At 39.7% G+C, this 12,400-nt stretch overlaps 1 protein-coding gene across 2 annotated transcripts in view; it reads right to left on the bottom strand.

Moving 5' to 3' along the window:
- The window catches only part of CASR (calcium sensing receptor), a 102,514-nt gene that overhangs the window by 22,123 nt on the left and 67,991 nt on the right, over positions 1 to 12,400 (bottom strand). For both annotated transcript variants that reach the window (XM_066347247.1, XM_066347246.1), the window contains exons 3-4: positions 10,519 to 10,825; positions 6,003 to 6,887 (exon numbers count right to left, since the gene is read on the bottom strand). In XM_066347247.1, coding sequence (XP_066203344.1) covers positions 6,003 to 6,887; positions 10,519 to 10,825 — 1,192 coding nt within the window. The remainder of the gene's footprint in view (positions 1 to 6,002; positions 6,888 to 10,518; positions 10,826 to 12,400) is intronic.

Below are 12,400 nucleotides of genomic sequence, written 5' to 3'. Positions count from 1 at the left end.
CCACTATCACTTATTTGTGCATTGTACTTTTTAGATTTTTGTATCTGTGTATGAATCAGAGTTTCAGGACAACTGGTTCCTGTGGTGAACACCCAGGGCTTAAGGCTATGGGACAACTGGGCACATGGTTGTTTTAACAGTTACCTTGGTCTCACCAGGGAGCAAACTATCTGGGGCAGATGCTGCCTTTCTTACAGGCTAGATATATAACTTTGGGCAAGTCATTTTGGCCTTTCTGAGTCTTACTTTCCTCACTTGCAAAAGGATAATACTGCAGACTAATATTTACTGAACACTTAGTATATATAGGCAGTATCTTAAGTACCTTATATGTATTAACTAATGCTATCCTCATAATAAATTTATAAATTTCATGATCTCCATTTATAGGTGAGAAAATTGAGAGGCTCATTAAGTGACTTCCCAAGGTCATAAAGTTACTCGGTAGAAACTGGGATTTAAATCCAGTTAGTCTGGTTCTAGAGTCCAAACTCTACCATTATACTATATACTACCCACTCAGGTGTAGGAATCAGATTAGACAGTTTATCTATTAAGTTGTCTGTCTCTAGTTACAACCAGTTAACTAGTGTAAAATTGAGGTTGAGAAAATGGACATATTTTTAAAAATGGGGTGGTGCAGACATGTATAATGCTTATTGCAGCACCAGAGGCCATCATTGAAAAAGTGATCAAAATTCAGAGTTTTAAAAGAAGAAACTAATAGTTCCATTAAAAAAGAAAATATAAGATTGTATTTTACATTATAAGTTATTTTATTTGGAGAAAAATATGAGAAAAAAGAATAAATGAAGGGGAAGAGAAAGGGGGAAAAAGCTAGCAGAACAACTTAAACATGGAAGATAATATACAAACACAAAGAGACTAAACATTGCAAAAGGCATATACTAAAAGAGGTACAAAAATGTACTTATATAATATGCACACACTTAGATGGTCACATATTATCTTTTATGTGGTAATATTTCCATCTTATAGTCTTTTAGGCAATTTCCTCTAAAGTCAAACTGTTACTCAGTATAAGCATAAATGGAAATCACCCTTTGGCATGTATCAATTGAATTAAGCCAAAGACTGGAGACTAGAAACCTTTCCCCCTTTACTCTTGTCTAGGATTTCCAGCTCTTACACATGGCATCACTTCTTAGCACAGGGGAAAGTGGCATGGTATGCACAAAGCAGCCCGTTCACATGGATAATGAGGGAGAGTTCCCACAGATAAGAAGCCTATTGCTTCTCACCCACTTCCTATGCTAACAGTGTAGGGGAAATCCTAGACCAGTTCCTTTATCTAACCTCATCCCTATTTTCTGGCCTCATTTTCTTCATCTCCTTTGACTTTCATCCCAATTCACCTCCCATCTCCCAACTCCTAACAGTACTAGCAATTCCTAGAAAGAACAATTTTGTTTGGCTTTTGTTATTACCATGGTTCTGTCATCATGCAGACATGTTTTTGTCTACTGAGTGGTTTGTGTAAAGTGGAAGAAAGTAGGAAGCATGTCTTGTGCACAATCATCCCGAGAGAAGGAAGAAAGCAGTTCCATTCAAAACTGATTGATGGGTGTGTGATCCAGGCCCTTCCAATTAGAGCCTAGAATTCCCTGGCCACAGCGATTAATTCAAGGTGAACAACACTTTGTGAAGGACTATAGGTAGTGTTGTCAGGTCAAATTCAACTAGACTGCTTCTCATTCATTTGTCCTGCACATATTTAGGTATCAGGTGTTCTGGACACAGTGCTAAACAATATGAACGTGGTTCCTGCTCTCATGAGGCTGAGAGTAGTACAATGGAGGAGTCAGAATGAAGAGAGAGCTGATGAGCAGAGCGAGGAGGGCTTGGGGTCTCTGTGGAGGTTAGGAGAGAACTCTGTTGTATGCTCATACATTAACCTGTCAGTGTTACTTTTAAGACATATGAGTTACTTGATTGGTAAATTTTAGATGGAAGAAAGGTCAACAAAAGAAAATTGCAATCGACATTATTTCAGTCAACTGAAGAGCTGTGGAAGCTTAAGCTGGGTATATAAATGGCAAAAAGGAGGAAGAAAGAGAGGTCAGACAGTGTGCGTGTGGGAGTATTATTTGAAGACTTTTAGGAGAAAGTGAATTTTGGAAAAATTATAAGTTTGTGGTGGGCAATGATAGAGGAGACAAAAATTGATGTTCTGGGTGTGAAATAGTATCTAAGCAAAAATTCTATGCCAAAAGTAATTAGTAATTAGTGGGGAGGTACCAGGAAGGTTGGCTTTTAAGAGAATTGAGAGAAGGTGGGGTAGAATTCCAGGCTGAGATTCTTGGATTAGATTGTAGATTGTATGGGTGGTAGATTTCCATGTAGGGCTTAATAATGAGCATGAGTAATTGTCTGTCTATCTTCTGATAGAGACATGGCCAAGATCTTAAATTTCCAAATGCCCATCCGACTGCCTGGAATCCTGAGGCTTAAGGGAGACTTTCAGCAAGCACATGGGACATTTTGGCCAATGCTCACATGTTATTCTTCCTAAGAGCTCTGATTTTATTTTCCTGTTTTCTCTCGTGCATGAATTATGCTGGACTATGTGTGAAGCAGGAAGTCACACCATTCATTCATTCACTCATTCATTTATTTTAGTGAGAGGAGTAGAGGCAGAGACAGATTCCCACATGCGCCCTGACCCGGCTCCACCGGGCAAGCCCACTAGGGGGTGATGGTCTTCCCATCTGAGGCACTGCTCCTTTGCAACCAGAACCATATTTTAGTGCCTGAGGCAGAGGCCATGGAGCCATGCTCAGCACCCAGGGCCAACTTGCTTTAATAGAGCCATGGCTGTAGGGGGGAAGAGGAGAAGAGAGAGAGAGAGGGGGAGAGAGAGAAAAAGAGAGAGAGAGAGAGAGAGAGAGAGAGATGGAGAAGCAAATGGGCACTTTTCCTATGTGTCCTGATCAGGAGGAGGTCACATCTTTACCTGTACTAGGGTCAGCTGGGGTGTCTGTAGTGGGCACTTTATGTCCTGCTTTGTTTCTCTTTCCTCCTCCTTTTGGTAATAGCATCCTGATTTAACTTGGAGGATACGTTCTCTGCCTTCCTCCCAGTCTACGTAGTTTGGGAGGACTCCACTCCTAGCTGCAAGGATGAATATGTGGCCCTGGACTGGTCAATCAATGTGGACTTTGGGATTTTTACAGGAGATCCTGGGAAGTAAGGGGAGCCTAGCAGTAAGGGCTTTATGACCCTGAAGCTGCTGCAGAGGCTGAAAACTGTTAATCCCGAGGAATAAGGAACAGAGAGATGGAGACTGAAGCATCTGGTTGTACCTGGAATACTTCTGCGGTTTTCAGTATTATGAACTACAAGTAATGTTCCTTCTTCTGTTTAAGCCAGTTGGTTTGGGTTTTCTTTAGTATGCAACTAAAAGTCCCTATCTTGACTATAGTCTGATTTTTGACTTTTTTCTCATATGTCCAAGCTTTGATCTTGACCATCTGGGTCTTATTTCTTTATCTGGAAGAAGATTCGCTGAAGAGCTGAACTGTCAAATTACCCATTGGAAGCCTCTTTTCCCCTTCAACCCCACCCTGGTTCTGTAGGCTTTCAAAAGCTGGGTTCCTCTTTCCAGGGAACATGCAATGGAAGAGAGAAAAGACAATAGTATTTGCTCAAAGACTGTCCCTTTATTCCTTCTTCTTAAAACTCTACAACTTAGCATCATGGCTCCTGAAGTCTTTTTGGTCTTTGACCTTCATTAGAGCTTCTCTTCCTTTGACAGGGCTGGCGATAGGGGAGGGATGCTGAGTGCAGGGCAAGGAAGGAAATTTTAAGGACCTCACAGAGTTTAGAACCTTTAGTCAACAATGATGTCTGAGTGAGATTTTCCCCACACAAGAACAGCTAAGAACTTGCATGTCCCAGTCATTCTGCCAAGCCTAGACAGTCACCCCTTATTCTCTGAGAATCTCTAAAATAACTTGACACAGATTGTACGTTCTTTGTTTCTTGGTATCTTTTCCCAAGGATTTATGGTGATTGGGTTCTGTGTGCAAAACTATTTAGTTATTTTTTTGCCTGATTGATTAATTAATTAGAGGTATATTGAAGCCCTACTATAATAATCACCATCTGATTAGAGCTTAAAACTTTACAAATTAGTTTGACATACATCATCTCACTTTATCTTCAAAAGAACCTTGGGTGGAAAGTAGACTAGAGATTAGGGCCATTTTACAGAAGAAGAAACTGTCTTAGCAGCTTGCCTAAGGAGATGCAGCTAGTAAATGGGGAGCTGGAGCTGAAGCTGGAGGCTGGGTCATTCAACTCAAATTCAGCCCTCGCCCCCCATGCACTCTCTCCCTCGGTCAGTCTGGAACTGAGGAAAGTACAAAAGGAGTGTAAAACACAATCTCTTTTAAAAATCAAGGTACATTCATCTATAAATGGATGCATAGGTTGCTTTCATATCTTGGCTATTGTAAATAATGCTACAATGAGCATAGAAGGGCATATATCTTTTCAAATTAGTGTTTTTGTTTTCTTCAAATAAGGAAGACGTGGTATATAATTACATACAATAGAATATTACTCAGTGATAAAAAAGAATTAAACCTGCCATTTGCCACAACATGGGTGAACCTAGAGGGTATTATGCTAAGTGAAATGAGTCAGACAGAAAAAGACAAATATAGCATGGCTTCACTTATATGTGGAATCTGAAAAAAAAATCTAAAAAAAAACCCCAAACCAAGACACAAAGAAAACACAACAAAAGCAGACTCATTGAAACAGAGATCAAACTGATGGTTGCCGGAGGAGAGGGAGAGTGGGTGGATGGGTGAAAGGGAATGTAGTCAATAAACTGCAATAAGTTTACATGGTGACAGATGATTACTAGACTTGGTATAGTGATCACATTGTAAGGTATACAAATGTCAAATCACTCTGTTGTATACCTGAAACTAATATATTTATAATATTATATACCAACTATACTTACACTTTAAAAAAATCAAGATACATATATGCAAGACATGAATTGCTATGTAAGATATGTTAGGGCCGACTTTTATCTTCAGATGTTCTATGAAATAAAAAGATTATGATGACTTTCCTTTGTGTAATTATAAAATACAAAACAAGACTAAATTATAAAATAAGTGTTGGAATTCCACTTAAGTTCTGATTATTTTCTATTATAATTATTTCAATATTTCTTTTTGATATATCCAACATCAAATCCTTTTAAGGCAAACTTTTTCTGTGCTCTTGATTTGCTTGTGTCCTAAGCTTGATTGTCCTGTCAGGTGGCCCAGCACATCATATTTTGTGTAATATAATGGCAAAGGTGGTGACTAAACACAGTAAAACTAGTTTTATGTCTGTTATCATATGGAACATAATAGATACTCAGCAAATACTTGTAACTCACAAGGGAACAGTATCTTTAACTTAAAGCAGTAGAAAAACATCCTCCACTCAATACCAAATCTGTCCCAGGATATTAAAAAACTTTTAGGGGTCATACTCTAGATATTCTGAACCAGTAGGCTAAAGAACAGCTGATCTAAGGCTTTAAACAGATAATCAAATTAAATTACTATCAATTGTGCAGGAGTCATTTGCTGAAATGTTAGAAAGGCAATTTGCCTGGCCTGTGGTGGCGCAGTGGATAGAGTGTCGACCTGGAATGGAATGCTGAGGTTGCCAGTTCGAGGCCCTGGACTTGCCTGGACAAGGCACATATGACGAGCAAGCAATGAATAACTAAAGTGAAGCAACTATGAGTTGATGCTTCCTGCTCCTCCCCCTCCTTTCTCTGTAAAATCAATAAATAAAATCTTAAAAGAAATAAAAAAAAAGAAAAGTCAATTTGAATCCACAGCTATATTTAGTGACCTTATTTAGATCTTTCTTTTTGAGGTAACTATTTTATCTTGTCTTGCTTAGATTAGCCCAACTCCGCTTTATTACACAGAAATCTGCTATGTAAGTGAAGGATGTACCTGCCAAGCCTCAACCTTCTTGATATCAGCACAGGAACCATTGGTGAAGAGCCCTCTCCCAGGTAAGCAGGTATATATATCTTGCAGGGCATGAGCAATGGAATAGACGGCTAAGTAGACATTGTAGGATATCCGTAAGTGTGTATAATCCATGTAAGGGGTCTCAACACTGTTGATATTCTCATCCCCTGTACAGAGAGGTCGGAAGGCAGTGGAGCTATTGCTTATCCTGCCACTACCTTCTTCTTGACCTCTCAGGAAGGTGTCCATGGGTAAAGGTCCTTTAGGACCTTCTTGGAGGTGGCAGTCAAATGTTTCTTCCCAAAACTCCTTGGCAAAGCCATTGTGGACAGATTTCCTGGGATGGACTTTCTGCAAGAATTCCCGGAAACCTGGGATCTTCCCTGCCTTCAGAGCAAATCCAATGGTGCCTCCAACCACATGGAAGTACTCTGGCATGGCAATCAGAGAAGAGCTGGCCCAGGCCTCACTGGCCAGCCAGATCCTGCCCGTGATATTGCGCCGGACAATCTCCTTGATGAGGGGCTCCAGGTCTGGGCCACTGGAGAAAACGACGATGACTTTGGCTGTAGAGTTATGGATCACCTCTACCACCTGCTGGATCTCTTCCTCATCGGAGTACTGGGAGATGAGTTCACTGAAGTCAATGCAGATGTCCCTCTCCTCAGCTTCCTCTCGGAACTTCTCAATCCCTGGCCGGCCATAGTCATCATCAGCTGCAATTGTGCCCACCCAGTTCCAGCGGAAATACTCAATAATGTCTGCCATGGCGGTGGCCTGGTGTTCATCATTGGGGATGGTACGGAGGAAGGACTTGAACTGATTCTTATTGCTGAGGAGTCGGCTGGAGGAGGCATAACTGACCTGGAAAGAATACAGAAAACAGAATAAATGGGTGAGTGAGGTGCTGGGTGAGTCTCAAGGCTCTGTGGAGGTGGCTTGGTTAAGCACTTATTACTATAATTTATCAAACCTGTTGTTCACTGCAGACATGATGAAAGGGTGAGGACAACCAGAATCTGTCCCTCTCCAGTGTGAGCATCCAAGCACCTCTCAGTCTAGCAGGGAGCATTCTATAATTCCCAGTGGGTGGGTGTTCACGATGCTGCTTTCAAAAATGGGTACGGCCATAAAATCAACCCAACAATAGTAGGACCTATTCATTCTTTCAGGGTGAGTGTTTATGCACTGTTATAGTTTCTCCTAACCTCCTCTGTACTGCCTCGTTGGTTATAATATACCTATGGACACATCTTCTGCCTGTTGGATCTAGGTTCTGATCTGAACATTTTAGCTTGTCCTTTACCGTGATGACCACACTTTGTCCATGACTCATTTCTGGAAGGTACAGGTTCTCTCTGGGTTATAAACCTGTCTCTTCAGAAGAGCCCCAAGGGGTTCCCCTTTCCTAGTCTGCCTAGTTTCTCTCTTCCCATCTGTTGCCAGTCTCCAGCTCTTCACTCTCTTCCCTCCCCCACTCCCCTCTCCACCCTCCCCGCAATACTTCAGCTAAAAGTACCCTCCATTGTAGTCATTTCTAAGAATTGTTTCTCTTTTAGACTCAATTAGCCATAGATTTATTAAGCTCAATGTCCCTGCACCATGATAACAATGGTTTACATCATTAAAAACAGTGAGAAAAACATCTTTTCCTCTCCTGACTTCTCAGTGGGTTCAGTCACCATCCAGAGCCCTTTCCTCTGTTCATTTCAGTTGATGGCTGAGGCCTCTGGACAGGCTTTTGATGTGGGTCTCTAAAACCTAGAGAGGCCGAAAAGGAACACTGGAGAGTCTGCCTTGCTGTGTTTCCACTTTCTTAGATGTAACCAGTTCTATATTTGAGCACGGATGTGGGCCACCAAGGGAAGAAAGCCTTACCTTTTACGGTAGAAGGTCATTGCCTGAAGAAGTATCTGAATGTCATGTCAAGTATTTGTTAATGCAGAGGTTCCCAGCTTTGTTTTTTTCCCTCACATTTTGGCAAACATAGAAGATGGGGTTAATCTTCTTACCAACCTGGTGGGGGGTGCTCTGACCACCCTTGGCCCCACCCCGCCATCCCAAACTTTGAGGGGATCAATATCTTGGTAGGTTTTGGCCCATCTATAGCACTCCTGTGTGTCCTGGCTCACCAGTTAGAAAGTTCCAAGTTATTGGACCATTTCTTCTGAAGAACAAAACATTTTTTATAGTTAATATATTTTCTTCTAGGTAATGAGAGGTGTTTAATATCACTTGTTCTCCAGTTTCCTAGAGAAATTTTTAAACTTCTTAAGAATACAAAGTTAAAGAAATTTGGGGGAATGCCTTTTTCAATATTTATCACCAATTGAAACAATTAGTTTTCTATGTTTAGTGTTTTAAAATGAATTTTTCAATGTGTTTCTTCTTATCAATGAATAGTTTCTACATCAGAAACATGAGAGGCATTGTTCTGTGAGAGAACTGGGCCAACCTTGCTAAGGGGCAAGCATATATTTTTAAAATAAGAGCTTTGAACTTGGAAGTGACAATATGAGATTGACATTTTTTTCCTTTGATCAGAATAAGCCCCTTCTTGCTCCATTGTGGGAGTTAATGAGATAGGTAGATAGATTAAATACTTTGTTGAGATGTTACAGTTTTTAATAGAGCTCTGTTTGCAGACCCAACCAATGGGTTTCTGAATCAGGTGTTTGCAAATGAAAACCTACTTGAGCATTTTGTAAATCCATCCATTATTGCTTACTTCTAACTTTTTTTTTAAAAAACTGGGTTGAAAAGAGTTTTAAAGGGACAAAAATGAATAATAAAAACATCTCCTGGTGTATGTTTCTCCTAAAGAATGCATTTATAACATTTGTCCAGTTTTGGGGTAAACACCACTTTATATCCCTTCTTCCCCCCAAAAACCCTTAAGACTTACAAAAAAATTTTTTTTAATTGTAAGGGGAGAATTTCATGAATGATTCAGAAAACGGTTCTAACCACAACTTAGGGTTAGAAAGTCTAACTGGTCTGCTAGTTCCATCCACTTGGTGGCATACGCGGCATAGAAATACCTCCGACCTTCCCCTGCAGAGCAGTGGTTCCTAACTCTGCTGTACATTAGAATTGCCGTGGGAGCTTTCAGAACTCCTAATGCCCAAGCTGCATCTCATGGCAATGAAACCAGTATCCCTGGGGAGTAAGACCCAGGCATCAGTATCTTTAAAACTCTCCAAGTGATTCCAACATGCAACCACGGCAGAGAACCACCGCTGTAGATACACTTACCTTGATTTGACTGATTATCATTATAGTCTTCTCAGCACTTTTAAAATTCAAATTCAGGTGAATATCTTTCATTCAAACCATAAAGATTAAAAGCTTCCCTTTCATGTTCTTTCTTGATGATGATTACATCTTATTATCTGGTGGCCATGGGCTAACATTACAACAATCTATTTTAACTGTGTATTGAAAATAACACTGCACAATATGCCAAATTTACAAGTTTGCATCTTGCCCAATACATTCCCTGATGTGGGCTTTGTTAGATCATTTTAGCCCAAAAGTTACAGAGCCAGGGCTTCCCCGTGGGAAACACCTTTAATTCCTTGAAGTAAGGGTTCGGGAAATGATGACAAGACTTTCTCAGTTGTCACGTGTACATAAAGGGATAATGGTTATCACCAAGCAAAGATCTCACAAAATAGAAATGTGAATTTATCAAAGGTACTTTATAAATTTTAATTATTAGACATAAAAAATAAATTTAAAATTAATTTATTCAACGTGTTTTATAATTTAATTTAAAAATTGATAATAAGGAATGTATCGTAATTGAGTTGATTCTTCCATCCACGGACATTTAGGTTGTTTCCAATTTTTCACTAGTATAAAGGATGTCATAGATCTATATATATTAACGTGAAAAAAGGTTTGCTCTATAGAGTGAAAGGTGGGAAACCAGGCTATAAAATAACATTTAGAGTTTGCTGTCTCTTTTTTTTTGGTGGACAAATATGCAACTTTAAACAAATGTTTATCAAAGCACTTGTTTCAGTGAATGTGTAATTCGCTGAAAATGCAGACATCCCCTCACCTAGGCTGAGTTACTACATGGTAACTGCTTCTTCATACACACTCTATAAATAGCTGTTGAATGAAAGGATATTTTCCATTTCTAGAATGTGCAACACAGTGAATAAGTTCCTGTTTTGTGAGAAAATATGCTTTGCTTCCCTTTGAGTTAAACTTTCAACCAGATGGTTGAGAGGCAGAGATGTTTAAGGGACTAGGATTAGGAACATATTTGGGGTTTGAAAGGCTGGATTTACATCATATGATCTCACTCCTTTTAGTAAAGGCAGAAGAAAGGTCATTTGCTAAAGGAATGGAGTGGAAAACAAAGAACTAAACACTTTGTGGGGAAAATGTTTTATGCAAAGTCTAAAAATAAATAAGTGAAAGGTGTATACAGAGTTTCTCCTGACCCCCGCCCACACTGCCCCCGGTGAGAAGGCCCAGGTACCTGGGGAATGTAGAAGAGCCCCAGCAGGTTCGCCACCGCCGTGGAGATGCCGGAGCCAGTCGCCCCCACCACGGCAATCGTAGAGGGGATGTGCTGTGAGCAGTTGCAAAACTCATCAAGGTTCAAAGAATCAATTTTATTCTGGGCCACAAAACTCAGGGTGGCCTCCAAGGCTTTCGAGACGGTGTTGCAAGTGTCGAATATCCTGTATCCCAGTGTCATGTTAGGAAGAAGGGCCGGGCTGCTGTTTATTTCCTCTATAGCAAATATCATTGCTTGTAACCAGCGAAACCCCCGGAAATTGTATCTGGAAGAAAGAATAAATGGAAGAAAATGGAAGGCTTTCTGGTCACTTACCTTAGAGTAAGGACTAGACCAAACTGGGTTGGAATCTGACTCTTGTATCTTTTTGGTTTCATGACATTGTGTTCTTTGAGACACAAGTGAGGAGATAATTATGCAAAATTCTCAATATGGTGCCTCACAGAGTTAGGGAGCAATGAAAGTGAAGACTGTTATTAGTCACAGAATGAATCATTGGTATCTGCTGCATCCAGCAAAGAGTTTGAATTAGCTGATGTGAGGTACTTAAATAATATAAAGATTTAAAAAGAAAAAGGACGAGGGAAAATAAAAGTAGATTAGGACTTCATCATGTGGGAGCCCAAGAATAACCTCAGATTTGTAAAGTCACCAATTTAGACCATAACTGTCCAGAAGGTTAAAGGGGAAAGAGAAATGAGTGACCTCATCTCTGTAAACAACCCAACAAATAAATATTATGCATAGGGAGGCTGTTCACAGACAGTGGTTATTTCTGGGTGGTAGAATATGAGTTCTAAAATTGTATACTTTTGGTTTATTTATACTTTTTATTTTTAAAAAGTGATCATGGATTACTTTTCAAAGAACATTGTTTTAAAGAAAAATCAGCAAATTAACACAGAGAAATAGGGTCAGTGACATAGTTTTACTCTCCGAAGACTTGGCTCAGAGTGAGGGCTCCATAACTGTGCTGAATCAGTGTAGCGTTGCCCCAAATGCCTGTGCAGGTTCCCTCCTCACATCGTGGGCTGTACTACTTGAACTCTATGATAGGAGGTAAGAAATACAATCTGTTCTACCCCACTGTATTGTTTAGGGTCCTAAAGGTCTTGATCTAACTTTTAATGTGATGCTTTCTCTTAATCATTTTATTTTTGTTTCTGTTATTTAATTATTTGTTTAAAACCTGCAGAGTGATTGGGAGATATTATAGAATTTTTGATTATATGAAACATCTACACTGCTAAACTAATTTTGCAATCTTTGTTTAATATAATTAAGATATATATTCTTTAAGGTCTAAGCTTCTTGTTTGGTCTTAGGTATACATGTGACACATGTATGACTCCACCCAGCAGGATACAACAACAAAAAAGAAGATATTTGTCCGCATGGGTTATGTGAAGGATATAATCAGGATCAGTGAAATTCTGCACAAAGTTCCTCTGCATTCATGAAGAAATGTGAAAACGTTATCTAGTTTGTGAGCTTTCATCAGAACAGAAACAGCAATCCAGTTTTGCTGGAACAATCCTAGTTTTCATTTTCCAGCTACTAGGAAGACCAAGTAAAAGTGCTGGATCACTTTTGGAAGTTGTAAATCTCAAAAAGAAAGTGCTATTCTCTCTTAGAAGATGGGTCAAGACTTGGGGTACAGTAATGGTCTCCGATATCCAGATTAAAGACGGTGACATACAGCCTACTGTACTCTGCAAATCCTATTTGAGAGAATGTGCCTAGTTTTTAAGTGCCATATTCTAAAAGAGTCATTATAAATCAGATGGAAGGCAACCAGAATGGTGAGGGTCTGGAAATCATGTTATGAAGTAATTGTTTA

Source organism: Saccopteryx leptura, chromosome 8, assembly GCF_036850995.1.
Source record: "Saccopteryx leptura isolate mSacLep1 chromosome 8, mSacLep1_pri_phased_curated, whole genome shotgun sequence".
Taxonomy (NCBI): Eukaryota; Metazoa; Chordata; class Mammalia; order Chiroptera; family Emballonuridae; genus Saccopteryx; species Saccopteryx leptura.
The sequence above is the reverse complement of the archived record's forward strand: the minus strand, read 5'-3'. Positions and strand labels throughout refer to the sequence as shown.